The sequence below is a fragment of the Lonchura striata genome, chromosome 12, assembly GCF_046129695.1.
Source record: "Lonchura striata isolate bLonStr1 chromosome 12, bLonStr1.mat, whole genome shotgun sequence".
NCBI lineage: Eukaryota > Metazoa > Chordata > Aves > Passeriformes > Estrildidae > Lonchura > Lonchura striata.
This window is the reverse complement of record NC_134614.1, coordinates 15,896,659-15,921,572: the sequence shown is the minus strand read 5'-3', so window position 1 is coordinate 15,921,572 and position 24,914 is coordinate 15,896,659. Positions and strand designations below refer to the sequence as shown.

At 35.1% G+C, this 24,914-nt stretch overlaps 1 protein-coding gene across 2 annotated transcripts in view; it reads left to right on the top strand.

Moving 5' to 3' along the window:
- Positions 1 to 24,914, top strand: part of CFAP20DC (CFAP20 domain containing) — a 69,297-nt gene that overhangs the window by 22,871 nt on the left and 21,512 nt on the right. Inside the window, exons 8-14 of one of the 2 annotated variants that reach the window (XM_077786146.1) lie at positions 2,120 to 2,278; positions 5,945 to 6,075; positions 7,249 to 7,423; positions 7,947 to 8,093; positions 13,223 to 13,554; positions 15,277 to 15,690; positions 21,050 to 21,253. In XM_077786146.1, coding sequence (XP_077642272.1) covers positions 2,120 to 2,278; positions 5,945 to 6,075; positions 7,249 to 7,423; positions 7,947 to 8,093; positions 13,223 to 13,554; positions 15,277 to 15,690; positions 21,050 to 21,253 — 1,562 coding nt within the window. Of the gene's footprint in view, positions 1 to 1,541; positions 1,702 to 2,119; positions 2,279 to 5,944; positions 6,076 to 7,248; positions 7,424 to 7,946; positions 8,094 to 13,222; positions 13,555 to 15,276; positions 15,691 to 21,049; positions 21,254 to 24,914 lie in introns of those variants that run through there. The other variant, XM_021530814.2, reaches the window with a different exon arrangement.

The window sequence follows — 24,914 nt, the reverse complement described above, 5'->3', positions numbered from 1 at the left end:
GAATGGTGACTCCACCACCACCCTGGGCAGCCTGTTCCAGGGCTTGACAACCCTTTTGATGAAGAAAGTGTTCTTAGAATACAATCTAAACATCCTCTGGCACACCTTGGGCTATTTCCTCTTGTGCTGCTGCTTGTTACCTGAGAAGAGACACCAACACCTACCTCTCTACAAAGTCTCACTTCAGCCTCCTTTTCTCCAGGCTGAGCAACCCCTGTTCCCTCAGCTACTCCTCTAAACTTGTTCTCTAGACCCATCTTAAATTTTCATTACAGCTGAAGGTTTAGCTGAATTAAAATGATTCTATACTTCCATACCCAATTAAAAAAAAAACAATAGTAAGATTTTTTTTTTATTATGATTGCTCTTTAATAAAGCTTTTTCCCTCACAGAATGGCTGGACCAGTAAGTTGAACTCCACTGAATGCAGTGACATTGCAACTTGTATTGAGAGTTATTGTGGCCAGTAGCTGAGCAGCACACGGCCACTCCCCTCAGTGGGATGGGGGAAAAAATCAGAAGAGTGAAAGTAGGAAAATTTATTGGTTGAGCTAATAACACATGAATAATGCTAAACTGTAATGACTAGGGAAAAAAAAAAAGATAAATAAAACCCAATAAGGAGAATTGTTTTTAATATGCATAATTTGTTTAGCACCAGCATCTTCCCCCAGTCAGCTTTCCCTCTAATGCATCTGCTGAGCACACTGCCATGTGGTCTGGAATATCCCTTGGGTCAGTCGGGGTCAACTGTCCTGGCTGTGTCCCCTCCCAGCCTCTTGTGTCCCCCTGCCATCTGCTCCCTGACAGGGCAGCTTGGGGAGCTGAGCAACAACTGACACACCAATATGTCATCAGCTCTGGTCACATGCCTGATCCAAAACACAGCTCTCTACCAGCTACTGGGAAGAAAATTAAAGCTTTCCCAGCAGAAAGCAGGACAAGGGTTGAGTTCTTTGCTTCAAACTCCTTGGTGTGGTGGAAGTACTGACTTCAAGGTGCAATGAGTGTGTTAGTCTTTTCAAGTAGCAAGTATACAGTATGTTTTGAAATTTTAAAATTACAATAAATGCAAAGGAGAAACCACATATACAAAGAAATTATTTCTGTATGAGATCATTGAGATAGAAGAGGAAATACTTCATCTTTTCTGCCTCATGACACTGAAGCATACAAACATAAACTATACCTAGTTTCTTGTTTCCATAGTGATGCAGAACTTATGTGTAGGTTTTTCTCACTAAGTATTGCCCAACAGTGATAAATAATGTACTGGCTTGGCCAAAAACAAAAATTAAATTTAAAAAATTGAAAAACTATGTCCTGTACTGAAACACAACATGGAACATTTGATTTTTTTTATTTGAATCTCAATACTTAATCCCTTATTCACATCTGGGTTTCAGGGTGTGTTTTCCTTTCCTTTTCCTTGGAAAAATAGGCTAATTCATTTTCTTATTATATTCAAGTCTTCTAAAATTTGGAATGAATCTGTGTTGCAACATCAAGAATGGTTCTGACATGGATTCCTTTCTTTGCAGAGAGCTTTCATAAACTCAGTCTGTACTGGTTATCAAAGGGAAAGCAGAGATAATCAGCTCACATTCTGCTAGTGCCTGGTGTCACAAGAATACATAGGTTGACGGCTTTTTAGTTTATCTTGAAAGCATAACGGAGTCCAAAGTTTGGAGTTAAAACTTGTTACATTCTTTATTTTCAGTCCCATAGGTATGAATACTTATTTAGATGTTCATTTTATCCAAAAATCACTGTATCAGTGTTACAATTAAAACTGAGTTGTAATAAAAATTAACAAAATGTATTTCTTTATTGTTTTGTTTGTTCTTTTGACATTTCAAATAAGTTTATTTTCCATATCTATTCCAGCCATTAGTGTATATTTCTATAACTGTATTCAAAATTTTTGGCTTAAAAGTATATCCAATATAATTTAAAAATTGCAAGAAAACGTGACCAGTTGCAGCAAATTTTTCCAATTTACATAATATATTTTATTTTTAAATCCATATGAACTAAAGTATATGTACTCTACTAAATAATAGAAGTCAAATTGAATTCCATAGTGTAATGAAGTAATGCCCATGTTTTTTGATTCTAGGTACATGCATTGTTACACCTGGGAAATATGAGGCCTCAGATGATATTCCTCCAACCTGCCAGCTCAATTGTGATGTCCCACAAGTTACACAAGTGCTGGATCTAAATCATATTCACAAGCCAAAAATAAAATGTAGGGGAAATGCACAGCAAGAAACAGGTATTCTGTTGTATTAAAATACTGTGACTACAATCAATACAGTATGTGTACAAACAATTGATTATTTTGTAAATGTCCATGTTAAGAGTTCCAATGTCTTCAAATGAAACATGACAGCTCCTGCACCCCTGTAGTGCCACAAGCACATAGACTCATGTCTGTTCTATAGTTTGACATGTGTGGAGCCAGAACAGTTCTAATGCAAGTACGAGATTTAGAACAATATTTGTGACGTGATATGAATGTACATTGAAGCATTTTGCAGTGAAGTTGTTATCCTTCTTTTTAAAGTATGTTCACATCAATGAAACTTTGCTGGCAATATGAGCATGTAGTGTCCGCAACTTATACTCTGAAAAGGGAAATCTTATTTGTGTCTTCTCTTATTTGAGCATTTCTTTAAGCTACAAAATAATAAACCATATAATTTAGAGTTTGGCAGCATTGCATTGAAGAGATTTATTAAAGAAGCTGGGCAGTCATGTGCTACAATACAAGCTATTGACTTGGATAAAAGCTAAGAGAAAGCAAAGAAAGGATTAAATTTAAAATTATTGTTACAGCTGAAGGCTAACAGCAGGATACCTAAAAGGTTTTTGTTCTAGTCTCTGTATTGTTTATCATAGTTATGAATAATCTCAACAGAGAAACAAATAACAGGGAAGCAAAATTTTGTTATGATACAGATACTGGTTTAAAAAAGAGTGGGACTTCAGAAAGTTTTAAGCTTGTGAGACAGGCAATCCCATATTTACTTTTTCCTGAAAAACAAAGCGGCTAACATGCAGGAAATACCACCGTTTTCAAAGCAAGTTTTTCAGTTTTACTGGTTTTATGTCTTGTGACCACTGTGTTGAAAAATTATGGTCCAGGGACCACTGTACAGGGTAAATGTGGAACATGACATCACATAAAATCTAGCTTTTCTAAATGCAGAGGATTCTACACTGGGGAGGAATGATAATTCCAGATAAGCTTTAAAGGATCAAATTTAAATGAATCAAGGCAGGCCAGTTATCATTACCATAGATACAGCTCAGTAGTACTTTCAGATTTTAATATGTTTTTAAAAAGTAAGTAGCAGGAAATTCAAATTCATAGGAAATGAAAAAGGTATCAAACCTTTAAATCATTTTTGCATTATTATCTGAAATACTTTATACATTATCAGTTAAACCATCTCAGAAAATAGCTTACAGACCAAGAAGTGATTCAGGGAGAAGGAGCATGAATGATAATCTCTCACATAAGATATGCTGATAACATTAAAAATTTACATAAGGGCATGTATAAAGTAACCAGTGATACAAAGGATGCTCAATAAAAGCTGTTTTTCTTATCTCATGGCACAAAAACAAGACATTTGATGTGATTATGCAGTTGAAAATTAAAAACTCATAAAAGAAAATGCCATGTTACACAGAATATCATTAAAATGTGGAATCTACTGCTAAAAGAGGCTGGTAAAGAAACTGGTATGATTCCAAGATCAGTTGGCAATTTATATGGGTAACTGTAATATTGTATTTAGCAGGAGTAAAAATGTGAAGAGAAAATTCAGTTTTGTACTTCCAAATTTTTCCAACCTTAGACTAAGAGCTGTGTTGAAGGCAGATGATTTCAAAAATCCATACTGAATTATCTTGTGCTATTTCTGAAGCATTGAGTTTGGCCTTTGGAACTGAATGTTAGAGAGTTTATTGGCCTGTTCTAGACTGGCATTTTCCTGTGTTTTTATGTTTGAGTTGGCATGTCTGCTTCAGTAAGATCTGTAAGCCAAGAATCAGTAGAAACTGAATTGTAGATACAAATACCAAGATGTGAAATTTCTTAAATAGACTTGGGTCAGACAATTGAGAGCTTTTTAGTAAAGCTTCTATTTTGCTTTAAAACTGTATTGCTTCCTACCTGCAGTAAAGTCAACAGCAGAATTTCACCAAGGCAACTATATTTACAGTGCTATTGTCTTAATTCAAAATATTGATTTATCTCTTTAAAACAATTTTGTAGAGAGATAGATCATCATTTAAAAATGGCAGTATAGAGAAACATAGATTATTTATGTTCATTATTGGGAATCTGGAGTTGTAAAATTATTCATAAACAGTAGTGGTCTTCAATCCCACCTTATTAACATAGCATGTGTCCTTCCAGACATGTTTTTTAAATTTCAGAAGTTAGCCTGCTTGAAATTGGAAGGTTTGGTATGTTTAGGTACATTTTAATTGGAAAGTTTTCTTTTAATCCACTAAAATTTTTGTTTATTTGATAATCAAAAACCTAAATTATTTCAGTATCATCCACTTTTCATTAGACATATTAGTTCATTATGTCATCAACACACTGTTATGTGTAGATGTAGATAATTAATTGCAGTCAATTAATGTGGTCATTAAGAGAGATTTTAATGCAAATCAGCTTTTCTAATTGGAGCTAACAACATCCCAAGGTAGCCAGTAAAAAAGAAATTGATGTTAAACCAAGACAGGTCATCTGATCTTGTGAAATGGCAGCTGTTTACAGTAATCAAATGTCAAACCAGGAAAAGAGTCAGGTAATGGCAGTAAGAAACTTCTTCTGTGGTTATTAGTACAGTAAATGATGATACTGGTGGCTAATGTATGATCTGTTTTTCATTTCCTTGATGACACTGTAAATAAAGCTGATCTTGAAATAAGGTTATGAAAAATGCTCAGGGGAATAGGCAGAATATTTTGTTTCTGCTTTATTGCTTTATGAAGGTGTCAAATCTCTAAACTGAGATAGCAGTTTAATACAAGTTGTAGCAAGAAAATATCTTCGGATATTGTAAATATTAAATATAAATTAACGTTAAGATACCATTCTTATCAGCTCTGGAAAGGAGAATTCACGGACAATATTGGAGAATTATAAAAGGAAAATAGATAGTACATGCAGCTCTACAACCCTGATGGTAAAATTAATGTGTAACCATTTTACTATCCTTTTTAAAATTTTTTAGAGAACATTCACCTGCATTCTATATTTACTTTTTGTCTTGAAGACTGGTTGGCAATTTCCATGCTTTAAAAGACTTACAAAAAAAAAAAAAAATCTACAGCTTAAGCAGTAAAAAAAAATAAATAGTGAAAAGGGTAGAATATTTTAGCAGCAGTAGAGTGCATTTGCAATATTAGGGCTCAGCCCTGGTAATACAGTATATTCAGTAATTTCAAAAAGCAGGGTACACATAAATAGCTCTCTGAGCTGTGGCTGATACCTTGACAGTATTGCCTTCGGTTTTTTGTGTTATTATTTATTTATTCTGTTATTTATTAATTAGAGTTCTTTTTTCTTACTGTTGGAAGTTAGGTTTTCATTAAAGTTCTCAGGAAATCCTGCAAACCTTTTTTTTTTTTTAATTGTTTATAAATAAACCACTTTGAAATAAATCTTTAAAGTAAGAAGATTAGAATTATGTCTCTATAATAGACCAAAAGTTTCTTGCTGATATGTTGACACACTTTTATAAAATGTGCATTTGCTATTCCTATATTTCTAGGGAATGCACTTTAAAGGAATATAACTTTTATATATGTTTAGTATTCATAATTCTTTTCTTTTAGTTGATTCTAAAAAAAATGCTACTTTTTATTGTTTGTAAGTACTGCAATTTTTTTTTAACTCCTGATTTTCTTAACTTAGGTATCTTGGGTAATAGAGGCAACATATGCAACAGAAAAACTCAGGATGTATCACATATTGCATTTGGGTCAAAAATCCTTGGGCCACCTCCGTCTTCAAACAGAAGAACCAATGCAAAGGTACCTGAAAAGGTAAGAAGGTCTAAATTCCAACAACACCATTGACCCTTTTGCAAAGGAAGATATTGATAAGCAGAGGAGTTATACTAAAGGTTTATTCCAGAGGCTGCCTCCAGAGAACTGTGATAGGTCATGGACCTCCAGTGCCAGAGATCCTGTAACATCCAGAGGAGGGCAGGAGCAGTGCATGGGTGGCTCCAGCACAGGGCATGGGTTTATTGAGCCCTAAGGACAGAAGGCTAAGGGGAAATCTAGTTGCTATTTTCAATGAATGCAGGGCTGCAGAGAAGCCAGGCCTCTTCTAAGAGGTGCCCTGAAAAGCCAAGGGCAGCAGGCCCTAATCGCAGGGAAGCTCTTACTAAATACATCAAAGAAGTGGCTCAGTACTGCAACTGAGTCACAAGAGATTGGGGAAATTCAAAACTTCTGAAGGTATCAAAACTTAAAGGGAACAGGCTGATTCAGCATCATACATAAAGATGCCTCTTTCTACTGAAATTACTCTTTGATTTCTTATCATTCTTACTTTTGTGAATTTTTTGTTCTAGACTGCTGAAGTTTCTCTGTGTGTGTGTGTGTGTGTGTGTGTGTGTGTAAATATTTTTCCTTAAGATGAGAGCTATAATGCAGAGCAGAAATTACATTTCAGGGTGCTCTGATAGCCTTACAGTAGTTCATGTGATGCTGTCAATTATAATGCCAGGGAAAACACCTGATCCCAGTCTGCCAGGAACAAATATGCAGGTTTTGGAATCAGATCAAGACTACAGTTTTCAGTTTAACACTGAGAATAAGGGATCCAGCCAACTCTTGTGTAGGAAGTCACTTGAAAGTCAGGATGTAAAATGATATTCCTTTCTTCAAAGAAGAAAAGACTCTTGAGGTCTAGAATAACTACAAGTTTTAGATTTTTTTATTCTGATAGTGAATTCTAATTTTTTCCCTTTTCTTTGCATTGTTCCATTCACTCAGTGAAAAAAAATCTCTGCTTGCTACTTGACTGTAAAGATTGAAGATATCACACTGAATAGAGCCTACCAAGAGGCTTTGTGAAAAGATAGTGTTAAAAAAAAATTTGGAAATATATATTTTAAAAAAACTGTGATTCATAATCTGTGTTTTACCTTTGAGTATTTTGAAAGTTGTTATATTTTTGTCTTTCATCAAGAAATAATGTCTTTCAAGGTAACAAAGACCTTAGGTAGCAAAACATCATGCCAACTTCAAAATTCAGGAATACCAACTGAAACCATACCAGAAGTTGAGAGATTGGAGCTACCACTCTGGCCATGCAATGATACTTTAGATCAAGGAGACAAAAGAAGTACTCTCCAAATAACTGCAAATGAATATCAAAATGGTAAGAGCATAAGCAAAGAATATTTAGAAACTGCCAAACTTTTGCATGACTGTACCTTTGAATCCATCCGGGGCTTAATTCTTTGTTTTTCTAATCCCTTATCTACTTAATTAATTACTGAAGACATATTCATTAAATCATGATTTATTCTCCTGTATGAGGGTGAATAAATGCTCATTCTCTCTGCAACTATTTGTATTGTGAGTGATTGAGCCAGGGATCATCACCTGCTGGGAGTAGCTACAATTTATACACATGCTTCTCTTTCCTCATGCTGTGAAAATAACTGAGCTGCTGCAGTGGTTCTTGATTGTTTTGCAGACTTTTGCAAGCCTGTTTTTTATAATTACTATGGTTTGCCCTTCTTCCATACCTTGTGTTACATTTTTCCTTCCTTGTGGCTGCCCTGTTCCTGCTGCCCTGCAAGCTTCCCATGCTGTTTAGAAGATGTTTGCCAGTACAGTGCCCCATATGTACACAATATGAGTCTTCACAGGCATTTCACTTCTGCATTGCATTTCAGACCCTGAAATTCAGACTCAGAAAATATCTGTAAGGGGAGAAGCAGATTTTCAGCTCACCTCACCACAAGTACCATCACCGGACAAGGACAGTGATATAAGATTATCTCTAAAAAATACAGCCAAACCCACATGGGAGATAACCAATGGTATGGTACTCATTTTATGTTATTTTACATTTCAGTTCTATGTGGTCTGAGGGACTGTTGTAAATTTCAAAGAATCCAGAAGCGGTTCATATAAAAAAATAAACATCTGTGTTGTGGGGGATTATGGAAATCAAGCACCTTGCAACAGAATTGCTTTAGAGAATTGATAAAGATTTGCAGGATTAAGCAGAGTACCAGAGCAGTGAATGAATATCAAAAGAAAAATTCCATGCTCTCATGATTAAAGGAAAAGAACTAAAAATAATTTATTCTTTAAATCCCAAATAAATTTAACACTGAAGACTCCAAATATGAAATGTACAAGAAATTTTACTTGTCCTATATAAGAGTTTAGAATATTAACTACAGTACCTATGTAATATATCATAAGGGGAGGGGGGAGGGGAGGTGGGAAAGGAGGGAGAAAGGGTTGTTTTGTTTATAGAGTTCAGTGGTGATTTATTTCTTTTGTTATTCACAGAAAGATACCTCAGCTCACATTTTGGGTTTTTTCCCCTTTCTCACCTGTCTGCCAAAAAGTGTGAATTTTTTTTGTCATACATTGTCTCTCTACTTCCTTTGCATGAGTCTGGGAGTTGTGTTATTGTGGCAAAAGTATCCCTTGTCTCTATGAAAAAGTAGTGTTACTTTTTATTAGAAGGCATAGTCACCAATTTGAAAAGTTGTTGGACTATTCAAATGTGCTCAAAATTAACCAATGAGATTTTCCTTCATACTGTGAATGATTTCTATTGTGTTTATTCTTGGGGGATGTTTAGGAGTGATTATATACTCTGGCATTTTCAGTAATTCATAATTGCTATTATGGGTTCCGTAATTTGACTGAAAGAGATCCAAGATGTTCAGGCAAATAGAGAATTTGTCTGGAGAATTTTTTAATTCCTTCCTATTTATCTGAATTTTGAGAACTCTGGGGCAGGAATCACTGTCTTTTTTTTTTTCATCTAGAACACCAAAAACTCTATATAGTGCCAGAATTAAAAAAAAAAATTATCAACATGTTATTTTACGAAAATATGGGTGATATGAAAAGACAGTTTTAGGGCAGTAGATTGGCCTGTCTAAATGCCCTCTCATAAATTCAGAGGCAGAGAACTGAGGAAGAAGGATATGTGTAAACTGTTCTTTTGCTGTTTGAATTTGAAAGAATGAAAACTGTTTCTTTATAATCTTAGTTGTGTGAACAGGCAGATAAATGCATTATGTGAGTTTGTAAGGTACCGTTCTACAAATTTTTTCCCTGTATTTTCATTGCTTGTCACTGTTGTCACTCTGTCTGCAGATTTCTGTTTCTTTTCTTATCTAATTTTATGTAGATGACTTAATGATTTCTTTATCCATTAGTACTGGATTTATTTTTTTCTGAAGAACTTAGTATAAGACAATTCATCAGGAAAGTCTGCTCCTATTCCAAAGGGGGAAAAACTTGACCTGAGAGAAGAAATAAAATGAGTGAACACTGTTTATGCCAATCTTATTTACTCAAAGCTGAAGCCTTCATTATAAAGTTAGGCTGTGATTAAAAGCTTTAACATAAGTCTTACTGTGTAGAAGAGTTAATTAGATTTTAAGGTGATCATTCTTGCATTTATGTTGTTTGCTGCAATGTTGTGATTACGTAGTAGTTTGCATATTTTACTCAGAATGCACTCCAAATTATTCATTACAATTGACATGGAAATTATGAGTTAAAAAGAAATTCTAGTGTAGTTTTTGTTGGAGAAGTAATGGGATTTTGTTTAGTCCAAAACTCCTTGTATCTTTCACTTGAGGACTATTGAAAGACTGCTACACTGACTACAGGTTACAGAAGTTGCTGAACTCTGTAACCAGCATAAAATGTCCTCTTCAAATCATACAGACTTTTTTGTCTTCCCCTGGATATTTCATTAAGAATAAGTACTGTGCTGTGCAAATGAATGTTTGGGTTTGACTTATTCTTAACTCAAGTATATTTCTTCAGCAACTCTAGAAATGAATGTAGAATATTCAGGCTATTATATAAATAGTAATAATTTTAAAGTAATTCTTTGTATTTCTGAATTCCTTTTGGTCTGGGCAAGACATTATAATGGTGACTAAAGTGTAAAAATTTTTGGATGTCTGAGGCAGAACCAGGATTAGAAGTCAGGAGTTTAAGGTTCTAATTGCCTCATGTTCTCTAAACACTTGATAAAAATTGTTGCTCTAGTATTTATTTTCCAAACTTTTGAATAAAGTTTTGATACTTCATTCAAAATTGACTTAAAATCTTAAAAAGCAAAGGATTCATCACATTGTTTCCTTCAGAATTCATTACACAATTTTATCTGTAATGCCCTCTACAAATTAAACAGCAGCAACTGCATTGGAAGTTATTTTAGAATGAGAATAGAACAGGTGAGATTGCAGTGTGGGATGTGGTGCAGTGTGTGCAGTGTGCAGTTAGACTACTGCTAAGTCAGTAGACAAAAAAAATTAAGCTGCTCCTCTCTACACTTTCCCAGTTCTATGTGCATAAGAATTAGTGAATTCTCCTGAAGTAGGTTGTACACTAAGTATGTAACTATACCCCAGAGGGCTCTTCACAGTGATCTGAGCTATTAGTGCATATTTGTAAACCACAAAGGCAGCATGAGACATGTCAAATCTAATTTTATCATGGGGAAAAGACGTTCTGAATACTGAAAGAGTGTATGTTATGTATTTTGGTGTTAGTCTCAACACTGACAGGGAAGCCTAATAAAATGTGTCTAGATTAAACTGGAAAGGTGGGTGCCAGACTGGAAAGAAGACTGCAAAGTGCTGAGATAAGAAAAAATACAAAAAGTTTCTTAGCTAGGTAACTTATGAAGATTTTGTTTGTTTGTTTTGAAAAATGCAGCAAGTAAAATTTTTAATATTTTTGCCTTAGGAAAAAGGGTAAACATAATTTTAGACTTAGCAAACAAAATAGCTGGGAAAAAGGTTCTTCACGTCCAGAAGAGTTGACTAGTTGAAGTTTGGGGATAAGTAATATTTTTTTGTGATTTTTGTGTAGTGAGTTGTGAACAAGGCATCTCCGGGTCCTAAGACTTTCAAAACAATCTGTCTTGATGAGCCAGATTCCTACAGAATAAGTAATTGAATAATTAAAAATTATGATTATTCACTGATTAAGTGTGACAGAGTTTTTCAATCATGTTAGATCACAGAATCAGTTGGGGGGAAAACAATTCCTGAGTCTTTGTTCTTGAACATCCAAATACTGTGTTCAGGCTCACTTGAAAAGCTCATTAAAGTATCTTTCTTCTCATTTCATTTTTATAGGGGAAATGGTTGCTTAATAAAGGTAGCTTATATAGATATACAGTATAGCAAAAGCATAAAATCTGTGAAATGTTCATAACTGTATTTTCTCTTACACTTTCAGTTGTTTTACTTGTATATCACCCTTCACATGTAATTCCAATTGCCTTTGGAAAATATGTTATCAGAGGAATGTGATAGATACAATATTGAATGGCAGGAGACTGGAGAATTTTGCCCCAGTACCCTCCTTTGAAGAACCTGTAATTATAGATCAGAACTAAAATTCATTTGGTTTATTCATTGAAGGGTGTTTCCTAAAAGTTTTGAGTAGTCTCACTCATTCTTGATGATCTTGGAAGAACTAGTCCAAAATATTTATAAAATAAAGGAATAATTTACATGTTCAGTTTTCAAGGCTTATAATAATTAAAAGCACAATCTACTACATTGTTTTAAATGAGAATGATTTTCTAATATAGGAAGAGTTTATTTGAAAAGTTATTTGGGAGTTCTTAATAAAGATGGTCTTCATGAAGAGATTGAAAAATGGCCTTTTCTGGAACAAGAAGATGCAAGCCATGGTCAAACAAGATACATCAAGTCTTGGCTTTCCACTGGTTCCTGAATATTAACTGGAGTTTGGTAGCCTTACTAGCTGTCTTCAGTAAACTGGAAAAAAGCACAGAAACCCAGTAAGAAGAGAGCTGTTTCTCCTGGCATCTAATTCTTCTTTCTTTTGCCTTCATTTATGATGGTTGAGACTTCATCCTACCCTCCCACTCCCCCCCAAGCTGCTGAATGTGCCTGAAGTGGTAATTCTAACAAAACTAAAAGTAAAATATCACAGTAAAGCCCAAAATACCACACTAAACTTACTGTTTTCTGTGGTGGCAAGCATTTTATTATTGCAATGCTACTTTATTATTACTAGTACATTTTTTCGTTGAGTTTTGTTAATATGGTTGATGGTAACTTTGTTTTATGGAGCTGGAAAGTTTCAATATCTAGTGAATAATCCACACCACACTACCTTTAATGAAGATAAGGGAGTATTGCATACTTGAGCAATTCTCCTTTATTAGTGCTATTTGAGATTGATTGTAATCAATCAAAATGACATTTTTTTCTATACCATTATTCCAAATAGTAAAATATAAGTTAACAATAAGAACATCAAAATGGTCTTTTCATGTGTATCTGCTGCACTTAATCTTTAAATCCATTTCTGTAGTTTATTGTTTGTTTTAAAATTGTCAGATTAGTTGTGGCTATAGTCAGGAAAACCTGGTGAAACAGATATCTTTATATATTTTTCATGTCACACTTTTTTATCAGAACAGTAGTTTGAAATTGAGATTTAAAATATAAGTTCTGAATCTAAAAGTGTGGAATTTCAGCAGTAAAGAAGGAGCAGATCATAATATTATGAACTATTCACCAATGTGTGATTATTTTTTAAATGTCAGATGCAAAAAATGCCTACAGAAAAAGATAAATTGCTATATTAAATAAAATAATGCTTTCCTAGAATAAAATTAAGTTGTGGGTTTCAAATATTGATGGCTAAACAGTTTCAGGTTTCCACATGGCAGGTTTGCATGTCTCGCACCAAAGCCTGTATGCTTTTTGAGCTCTGCTTAGAATTTTTTTATTTCCTTGCTGCACTTTGAAAGCAACCTGATTTTTTTCATTGCATCCTCATTACTCTTATTCTTCTTTGATAGGCAAAATATCTCTGCATTAGAAAAACTTACTTTGCTGACCAACTTTCTGAGAAAATGAGAATGATCAGAGTAGCTCACAATTTACATATTTGGGATTGAAATTGTATGTTTCAGGTAAATGGGTGTTTCCAGAGAGGCTCACTGAGAGTATTCAGTTGGATAGGAAGGAGCACTTGGGAGCTACTGGAAGTTCAACCTGCTGTAATTTACCCTCAGCCCAGAATGCCTCTGTTGAACATCACAGCAGGAAAGCAGCTGATCAGCAAAGGAGTAAGAAAGAAGTTTTCACATTTTCATCAAAACCTCGATCAGCTCCTTACGGAAAGTCTCCAAATATATCACCAGAAAGTTACATTTTCCCACTGGAATTGGAGCTAGACAGTAGTGGAGAACATGAGCAAAGCAGAACTGAAGACAGCTTTGAAGGAACTGACAGCAGTGAGGAGGTAGGTCACTTTGTGCATGTAATTCTTGATAAAGCAGTCCTCATCCTCAAACTCCTAGGATGAGATTCTGTCTTCAAGCCAGACAGGGAGGATAAATCATCTTTTCCCCATACACCAACAGGTAGATTTGTCTCTGTCAGGTTGCTGTGTCTAACCAGATACAGGACTCAGTGCAGGTGTACCCTGTGTAACAAGTTGACAAAAGAAACCTAACTCTGTCAGCCCCTACGCTAACAGAGAGATTCCAGAACTGTGCACCATTACTACAAAAAAAATTTTAGGAAGCCTGCATCATAGATATGACTGAGATTTAAGTCCTTTATGGTTGCTCAAGACTTCAGTAAATAAGACTTCATTGTGTCTTTTTAAACTGCAAATGGAGACTGGTTTTGCTCATTGACGTTGTTGAAAATGAAATACAAACTTCCAGCTTTTGAATGCTACTTGATTATTGGTATTTCTGCTGCATATCCTGTCTGAGCATCACCAACTTTAATTCTTTGGCAATGCAGAAATCTTCTAGCAATTAAATTAATGAAAGAAAATGAATTTTTAGTATATCTATTTGGTATCATTTTATACTATATAGAAATTTGCTGAATTGTCAATGTATGCAATAATTTCATTATGTCATTACAGTAACTGCTAAAGTTCCTATTTTTATGAACATTCTAGTATATTTCACTTTTAACTATAAAATCTGTTTCTTAGCATTTGAATCTGTAGCTCACAGTAGAGAAGTAAAATGTAACTGATTTGCATAATTGCAAGAGTGACTGAATTTAACAGTTTTACAAAATAACTGAGGGAATCAAACAATAACTTTCCAAAATGTGTACCATTAATAAAACTGAGGGATTATCTTCTTGAACATACATTTCATGCTGTGTAATCCTGGACTCACTGAAGTCAGTAACAATCTTGGATCACTTTCACGTGCAGCAGGATTGCACCTCAGCTGAGAGACGCACTGCAGGTGATACTGCCTTACATCCTCTGTGGGAACATATGGCAGAGGAGCAGCATCATGAGATGAGGGTGAGGCTGCTCTCCTTTCTTTCTTGGGAATAAGAACACTGAAGCAGACACTAGATGCACTCCTGAATTATTTTTCTTTCCATCTGTTCAGTCCTGCTGATTGCTGTTGAGATGGGGTATAAGTGAACATCATACACTTGATTCATGGGTTATTTTGCAGAGACTTTGTTAGAAGCATGGATATAAGGTTAATAAACTAACCTCTAAAATTCTTAAATTGTATTCAAATGGTAATGAATATGATATCCACTACCATATGATTACCAGAGCAGAGCAAAGTGATCTCAGTAGGAGCTACTGCTTCTACATTTAAGTTGAAGATGCAATGTGAAAATATGGAATATTAATAATTCAATGGAAAGACATTGTCATGGACACATTGCTTAGCTTTGGTTTACAGCTGTAATGAATGCTATTGAAATTATGATTGTTAGGTAAGACACAGGTTTTGGAGGTTACCAGCATTCAAAATCTGACCTGACATTTTGAAAAGTGCAATCAGCTTAAGATGTAAGAATATGTTTATGGTATAGTCGGTGTATTTGCCAGGAAAAGCAGCTGTTTTTCAGAATCCTTGTAAATTTAGAAACAGGAAGCAGAGATTAAAGAGGGATTTTGAAGTGTTAAACTGAATTGTGCAATGATGAGGCAACCAACCACTCTTGCTTTGTTTCCTAAATTTAGGATGACAACAGTGAACTCATCCAGAGTACTGAGAACATCGAGAACAGCCACAGTAGACAAGGAACATCTGATTCAGCAGTTTTTAAAGAGATTCCATTAAATAAGATGTCACAGAGAAATGAATACTCGAAGAATAAGGAACACAGCAAATATAACGTTGAAGAGGCCATCTTATCAAAACCACAGAGTTTCACCACGAGAAAAACAGAATCTATTAGCTTTCCGAGAACTTTAAAGCCTGTTCGTTGTCTTTCTCCAATTCAAAGTAAATCCAAATCCTTTAGAGTAATTAGAAATGTATCTAAAGAAACTGAAAGATATGAAGGAGTTTCAGATCAATTAGAAAGATCTGTCAGTAAAACATCTCTTAAGAAAGTCTCAAATGGAAATTCATGTCTGACAGCACAAACTTGTGTAAGTGATTTTTACTTTGAAATTGAATTACTAGATAGTATAGAGCAGCTATATTAGATATACCCATTTGCATAAACTGATTAATAGTGCATCTTTCATTCAAATATATTCTGGCTTCATCATAACTGCATTTACTGTGCTCAGTCTGTTAAAAGTTGACTTTGTAGGGGTTTGTGGCACACAAAATAATACTCCAAATAAAAAAGAAATCAAAAAGGTTTGTAGACAAAAAGATGTGTCATTGAGCAACTCACATTTTGTAAATAAATTAGTTAGAAAATAGTTTGGGGCTGAAAGATTACAGAGGAAAATTGGCAGATTTTAAATTGCTGTGTTAATGAATGACCATAGAAAAAGTGTTAATTTGGGTACTTCATGGTCTCTCTGTGTCAGCCCTGAGCAGTGATAAATAATGTGACTGAGAGCCAGCAGCCAGGCAGCTTCTGTCCAGCAGTCAGCCCTAGATGGCTGGAGAGAACAACAGGGCAAGGACAGGGAAAGCATCTGGGGGTACCTCAGCAGCAGGGCCCTACAGGCTTCCTTCCAGCAGTCCTTAACTGGGCCATTTCTTCAGGAAAGATGGTGTCTTTGGTGGATAACTGGTGGTGGAGGTTTTTTCCATAGATTTGTGTGTTTGCTTTTTGCATCTATATGGCCTTGCCTTGTGACAGTGAATTTCAAACTTTAAATGCTATTTGTGGGAAAAAAAATATGTATCTTCATTTTTTAATGCATTGTCTCATTCCTGGTACTTTCTTATTCTTCTGTTATAAAAAAACAATGAATCTTTTCAAAATTAATATTCTTACCTGTGCCACTTCCTACTTCATAACTGCATGTCATATTCCCTAGCAGGTATCTCTTTTACTGGTTTAGGAGTTTTATGGTACTTAGTCCAAGGATTGCTGTTCTGTGAATTTTTTTGGATATTTTTACCCAAGGATGTTGAATTGAACTACTGCATGATCATTATTGTAAGCGTTGGGTTTGTTTTCTAATATCTTGGATATATCTTGAATTTCTTACAGTATTATTGGTCCCCAGGTATTGCTCACCTCTGGGGACCAGAAGAATAGACTTTTCTCTTTTTAGGGGGCTCTATGAAGTAGTTATGCATTGTTTGAAAAAATGTTTCTACTTTCATGTCTTAGAATATGACCAGTACCTCATTTACATGAAGGAAATGGACATCTATAATTTTTGTGTCCTTATGGTTTGTCTCATCTGCTGTAGGAAAGGGAGTGTGCTGCGATTCTGCTGGAGGAATTTTGCCGTGTAGCATTTCTGTGACCTGTTGATACAGCAATCTTAGTTACCTGATTTGACAGCCTCTGTGAAGAGGGAAGCAGGAGTGATGACTTGCATGGGACATGGCTGCTGCTGCTGGGGCAGAGCCACCCCTCTGCAAGGTTCTGCCTCCTGCCTGGGGCTGCTGTGGCTGTGAGCATGGGCAGCCCTGCAGTGATGGAAATCCAGGCTCAGAGCTGCAATCTGTGCCTGAATTGGGCACCAGATCCAAGAATAATATCTAGGAAAGCATGTTCAGCTTTTCTGTGTGTCCATGATAGGGAAATGCTCATCCTGCCCTGCCACAGATTCATTTCTGTGAAATGGGTCTCTTTTAGTACTGGTGCAGGGGCTGGGGTTTATGTGCCTCTCAGTGCTGTGAGGTTGTCTCACACTGGGGATTCTGGAAATCTCTTCCTGTATCATGCAAGTAGTTTATTGGATTGGTGAAGGCCCTGCACTTTTCCTGATAAAAACAGAACATCTTTTTCCATGAAGGTTGTGGAGACTGGTTTCCTTTGGGAAGGAAGTATATTAGGGGGGAGTAAGAGGAATGAAACACAGCAGTGTAAGTGAAAATCAGAAACAGTGCTGAAATTTTATTATCATGAGAAGTATCAGTGGCTTGTGATTTTAAAGACTATGAAAACCAAAAAAAAATTAAAAAGCAAAGAAAATCCTTTCAATAGCAGCATATGTTCTATGTATTTATGATCTGGAAAAGACATTAGAATTGCCACTAGTGATGTAGAAAATGTGGAAGAAAGCAATGCATGGGTTCATTTCTATTTGAAAAGAAGATAATGTTTCTGTAATTTTCAGTGACAGGAAAAGCCCCAGTTGATACCAATAATCTGATTCTCTTTTTCTTAGAGATGGTAATATGAAGTGAATGTGTATAATAAAATTTGTTTATTTTTTTCATTCCCTTATCCTCCTATTATAGTTTATAGGAATTTAATTTTTCTTTTTTCCAGTAGCTACTTACATTTTTGCAATTAAATGTATTCCTTGTTTCCTGATACTTTCAAGTTTTAGAAAATTGTTCCAATTACAGTTCAATTATGTTTATTACTTATCATAACTGTAACCTATTTGTTCATAATAAATGAAATTATACATGTATTACTTTCCTTAAAGGTATTATCTGTGTTTAATGCAGTCATCAACTGTGTCCTGTAGAACACAGCTAAATGTAAACTCTCTGGGTGGATTGCAATAGTTGATTACTAATTTAGACAATAAGGTTATTACCGTACGGCACTTGTAGCTGTAAATGTGTTGCACATGTGATTTGTTGCTTGTAAGTATTTTTTTTTTCAAGAACAAATCCTATTATTAATGTATGGAAACTCATTAGCTACAGATTTTGTTTTGCTGCTACAAAACATAAGATTAAAATATCTGGCAGATCTAGGTCTTAAAATTTTACAGAAGCCCTTCCATGGGGTTCGTTGACACTTTTTTGTGCTCATACAGGGGACTAGTAAAGGAAAAAGTGCTTAACCAAGTCTTCTGCAATTGATTTGCCTGCTGCTTAATATGCTTTAAAGACCTGGTTTCTTGCAATGTTTTATTCATGTTTTAATAGAGTTCTCTATTATTAAGTGCAAATATTTTTAATTAAGAAAGAAGTATAGCCCTCTGGGAAATATTGCAAGTATGTAGCTAGCTGGTAATTAAAGTTTTCCACACATATAACTACATTCAAACAATTCTGAATAAATTATTTGAACCTAGAAGAATGCAGATGTCATTATATATGAAAAAAAATCCTTTGAACAATAGGTTTTATCAATATAGCAAAAGTTTTAAGTGCTTAATAAAAATACTTTATTGTAAGGGAAGGATATTCAAACAGACCAGATAAGCTTTTAATTAGTAAATGAAATATTAATTTTAGACAAATTTACGAGTATTGCAAAATTACTTCTTACATAAAAAGATTCCCCTAAATTACTAAGTTAACTTAATTTCAAATTCTGTTTTCAAATTCTCTCTTTGAAAACAACAAAGACTATATAAAAATTTTGAAGAGACTTTTTTGGTAGTAAACATCTGAAACTGAAGAATAAATATTCCAAACTATTTCTCCTTCATTAGTTTATTTTAGGGTGTGTCTCACACAGAAAATGGTCACAGCATTTCTTCTCCTTCCTGAGTATGGTATTTTCAGAGTAAGACCATTACAGGAGCAGAAAACAGAATGACAGTTTGAAATAAGCTGGGGAGGTGGAACAGCAGACGTTTAGAATTATGCTGTAATAATTCCAAAAATCTATGCATCTTTCTTCATAGATGTAAAGGAAAAGACAAGCAAGTTTGGACAATTTCTTGTGCTTTTATTAAAAAGAGAATGAGAAAAAAAATCCTTTCAACAGTTTGTGCTTTTATGCTGCAGAGCACCAGTTCATTCTGTCAGTTTAATGACTGCATACCAATTATATGAAGGAAGAAAGATAAGCCAAAGCCTCTCTTAAAATAATCGAATCATTGAAGAAGGTTTACATATAGGAAAATTAACAGGAAATCAGCATGTTCAATAAGATCAATAAAAGTTACAGCAGCTTCAGATCTGGAAGAATATTGATCCATTAGAACAAATCAGGCTCCCTAAGCACAACAAAGAGTATGAGGTGAACAAATGACTAATAGTCACTGAGCTAGTAACAGGCATTCAGAAAAGGTCTAGAGAAAACAACTCATATTATTTTAGGATTAAAAATGTTCATAGTCCTCACAATATTCAGGAATTAAGCTTGGACCTCATTAGCGAGGTTTGTAAAAAAGGAATGGTACCTGCAAACTGCTTCTGTCATCTTATGTTTTGTATTTCTGTCATCTTCTTGTACTTTGTGTCTTATATACATAGGAAGCAAGCAAAGGAGTTATAATTTCACTATGAATTCTGGTGTAAGGTGATTTCTGTACCCCTCAAAGAAACACTAAAACATTACACACCACATTTCATAGCAAGAAAAGTTGTCAGTGTTAACATCCCTTGTACTGCTGACTTGTGCGTGTTCTTGAGGTCTTCAGTTATTAGAGATCCTCCTTTCTGCCAGGAATATGATACATTCCTGGTCTAAAAGCTCCATTCTCTTCACCAGAATCAAAGCTCTGTCCCTCTTTGAAATATTGTTATATAGTGTCTCACAGCCCACTGGCCAATACTCCAGTGATCTAAATCCATTCAAGTCCTGGTCACTGTCTGGATTCACTTTTCAAGCAGATATGCTTTGTACTTATATTTAGAACCAAAACCAAATATCTCAAGTACTAGACTTGTTCCTTTGTGAAAGAGTAATCTGTGTGGACCCTTCAAAAAGGGGAAAGCTTTTCTTAAAGGAAGCGTTCTTTAAGATAGTGCCAACAGCAAGGTTGGGTGACTTTAAACTATCTTATCTTAAGGTTTTGAGTGAGGCTTAAGTACCAGCTGCAAAATGGTTAGTGTGTGTTTGCAGCTTTTGGCCTGTGGATCAAGTTAGGCATAACAATTATGGTTATATTAACAATTCCACCAGTGGATTTGAAGAAAAGTTAAAAGACATTGAAGTTTACTTGAAAATTCATACACTAGTAAACTGCCAGATTAACCTTTGAAATTTAGCATTGAAATGGCTTTCCAGAGAAATTTTATGCTGTGCTTGACCAATAACTAAATATTACATAGATGTTATTGATGATACTGTGATAACTGTGGGATTGGCTTTAATTCAAGATTTGCATTTAACAGCTGATGGATTTTTGAACTTCTTAAGGCCTGTGTTTATCTTCTATTTTTAATTGCAGCAGAACAGCAACTTCACTAAACACCCTGCATCAAAACTGCAGTTCATTACAGTTCTTGTGGTGTTCTTCCTTCCTGTAATTGTTTATGAATATGCTTGATCTTCATAGATTAACAGAAATCTGTCAAGTAATTTTTTCTAGTAAACATTTTGTTTCTCTTTCAGTATTGAAGCTTTTTGAAGATTCTGTGAGAGATTCTCCAAGGTCTCTCTGGGTTTCATTCATCTATTCTGTTCGGTGATCCTGTCTGTATTGTTGACTTTTCCATTTTATTTCACAGGAGTATGACAGGAAGAAGTACCAGTCAAATAGACTGAGTTCATCTGAACTACAGATGCTGGCCAGCATGAAGAGACAACAAAATGAAGAATTATGGGATGCTGGGATCTCCCACGGGCTGAGCGCCACACAGATCGATTGCTGCAATGTCAACCTAAATATAGGTGATGATGATACAGCAACCTGGAATTCTTGTTTCCCACCAGTAAGTCTAAACCCACAGTATTTTCTCAGGGGTCTTGAATACTATATTTTCTTTGAGTAGAGTTGAAATTTAAGGTATCTTTACCAAAGGGTCTTAGAACTTATCAAGTAAAACATTTAACCAAGACACACGCACTTCCAGCATGTTCTCTAGTACCACCATGGATAAAGAGCAAATCTATTATATATATTCCTTCTTAGAATCCTGAATAATCATGTAGGCTGTACAGTTCATCACCATAGTGGCTGACAACCTGCAGGTGTGTGATATAGTACTTAAAAATAGTTCCAAAATGAATGAAACCCAGATATACCAGTCAGAAGCTGCATTAAAGTGTGAGTAATGGAAAATAATTGCTTCTTACAAAGATAAAGTCTCATTACTGAAAAGCTAAATGTTTAAAGAACTGAAGCAGGAGAAAGCAGCAAAAAGCTACAGTAGTTCTGAGCACTTAGTATGTGATCATTATGTGTTTTACACCTTGGATCATTATTTGTCCTGGTACAAAGTGGTACAGAATCACACACAGCTGCACTATGTGACAGCACTGCTATAAGAAACAGAGTATTTGTTGCATTCCACCAAAAAGTATTGAATGTATGAAAGCATGGAATAACATTTCAGGAACTATATAAAGGTACTAGCAGGAGCTGCTGTAAAACTAGATAACCTCATACTCCACATATATATCAGCAACATAGCTGTTATTTTATTACAGTTGAGGCAATAATAAACAATGAATGTGGCTTAAGTAAAGCACACAGCACAGCTCTGAGGCAAATCCAATGTTAGAAAACTAAGCACAGCTGTGTTGCCCCAATATAAACTTTTGCAGAGTAAATGCTCTAAAATGTTAGGTGCAAATTACCTTCAGGGTTCTACATGGTCCAAATAGAGGCCTGTAGCAGCAACTTTCCTTAGTGAATGATCAACACAGTGCTGGAACATTGGACTACCCTGTTAAATTAAAGTTTCAAATGAGAATAAATGTGTTCATAAGTGGATAATTGTACAAATAAGAAATTGATTTACAGAAGAATATTTTGCAGGACATCAGAGAAACATTATTTGATATTAACTATTTGATATACATCTCCATTTACACATTTTGTGAATTTAATATTTCCAATGTGTTTTTTCTGTACTCATTAAATAGGCTCAAACATGGTACAAATCTGAAAGACCAGACAAATGGAACTTGATTAAATATAGAGAATAGAAGTCTCATTATTTTTTTAGCAGTTTAATTATAATGAAATTGATAAGAATATTTAGACATGTCAGGTTTGGATAATACAAATTGCATGACTAAAACAAAATGAAGTTTTAACGTAAAATGTCTTGCTGCACTATTCAGTAAAGCACAATGTGATTGCAAAGACTATACTTTGATCTTACTGCCTTGATCAACCTCTGTAGCTTCAATCTAAAATAATGTTTAGATATAATAGGCTAGTAATATAATTTGCAATTTAATATAGTTGTAGTTTTTCATAACAGACCTTTATGGCCATCTTTCTCTACATAATTAAAGAATAAAAAACAAGATTTTGTCTTTGAGAGAGTTCTTCCCATTTCATTCAGCTGACTGAAGAGTTTGGTGTGCCTTACACATCCAGCTTTGTCAAGTTTCTCCTTGCATTTTGCAAGGTGGACATTTAGGGTTCAAGATACAACGACAAGAACCTCATTTCCAAGGAGGGATAACTTAGGAAAGAAACCTAATCTTTCCCAGATAAATACTAACCACTTAGTCCCTCACAAAAACAAAGAAATTCAGCTGTCGAGGTCTTCTGTACCCATTTACCTCAGCCTTTATGGAGAGCAGCACTGTGCCAGTACAGGGTTGGGCAGTCCACAGAATCTCCTGCTTCATTTAATATTTTCCTTGCTGAGATATCAGCCAGAACACCAGCTATTCATGGACATGATGGAAGTTTTTTTGAGTATGGACTTGTGTGTTTAACACTACTCAATGTAATTCTGTTCCAACATTTGGAAAATGTAGACTATCTGTGTGAGGGTGATAATTCACTTTGTAGACCTTTGGTATCTAAGAAGGCTGTTAACAACATTTGTTAATGGAGTAGTTGGGTGAATTGTTGGTATGCTGATGTTAAATGTCAGTGTATTTTGATAGGCTTACAACATTTCAGAAGGCTTGGGAGTAGCAATGCTGTGCCAGTATTCAAATGGTTAGCAGAAATGAGTCCTTAGTCATGCATTCTCTTTCTGTAAGAACTAAAATAATGGAATTATAGAATACGTGGTATAATATGTGGTATAATAATGATATTTCATTTGGAAGGGACTTTTAAAGGTCATCTAATCTATCCCTCCTACCACTGGGCAAGGTCACCTTCCACTAAACCCAGTTGCTCAGTTCCCCATCCAACCAGGCCTTGAACATTTGTAGGGATGGGCAGTCACAGCTTCTCTGGACAATCTGTTCCAATGCCTCATCACCTGCATTGTAAAAAAAAAAAAAAATCTTCCTATCATCTGGTCTAAATCTACACTCTTTTAGTTTAAAACTGTTGTCTTTTGTGCTACCACAACAGGCCCTCCTAAAAACTCTGTCCTCATCTCTCTTGTAAAGCCTCCTTTAGGTTCTGAATGGCTGCAGTAAGGCCTCCCCAGAGCCTTCTTTTCTCCACGCTGAAAAGCCCAACTCTCTCAGCCTGTCTCCATAGGAGACATCTCCCAATCCTCTGATAATTTTTGCAGCCTGCTCTGGACTCACTCCAGCAGGTCCATGTCTTTCCTGTCTAAGGACTCCAGAGCTGGACACTGCCTCTCACAGAGGCAGAGCAGAGGGGCAGAATTCCCTCCCTGAACCTGCTGCCAATGCTTCCTTTGGATGCAGCCCAGGATACAATTGGCATTCTGGTCTGATAGGTCATGTCTAGCTTTTCATCCCCCAATACTCCTAAATCCTTCACCACAGAGCTGCTCTCAATCCCTTCATCCCCCAGTACCAGTAAATTTCATCATTTTCTCAGCTTCCAGTTTTTATAAAGAAGTTTTTCTTATGTATATATTTATAGCTTATATATATTTATTATGTAAAAAATATATGTATAGAATAAAAACAGATTTGTTTTTGTCTCTGATCTTTACTACCACTATAGTTTAAGAGAATTTTCAAATGCTCAATCCTTCCAAAATCAGATGTACAAACTGCAGAAAACTTTATAACTATATATATATAGATAGATATAGATCTGTAGCCGTCTTCCAGTTGCATAGGTAAATTATTTAGCAATGCAGTATATGGAAAAGAAATAGAAATAATCCTCATATTGGAATTTGAGAAATTAAGTACAGTTTGAAATTCTTGTCATGATTAAACTTTCATGCTTACATGTGTTTCCAGGTTGTATCTTTCTGATTCTTTAAATCAGTAGTATCAATTGCTTTCCTTTATGTTTTTCAAAGATAAATAAGGAATATTTTCTTAAAAATTTTTCTTCATTTTATACATTTGTGTCCTTTAGGTGGAATCTATGGCAACAGCACCACCAGAAGGCAGCTTTTTGTGAATCTTTAATTTTGAAATAGCTTTGATGTTTTGCAAGGCAGGGCAGGGTATAATCATGTTAGATAGTGAATTTATGTATCAAAGTACTATTCTATATATAAACCGCATTCTAAATGAGTT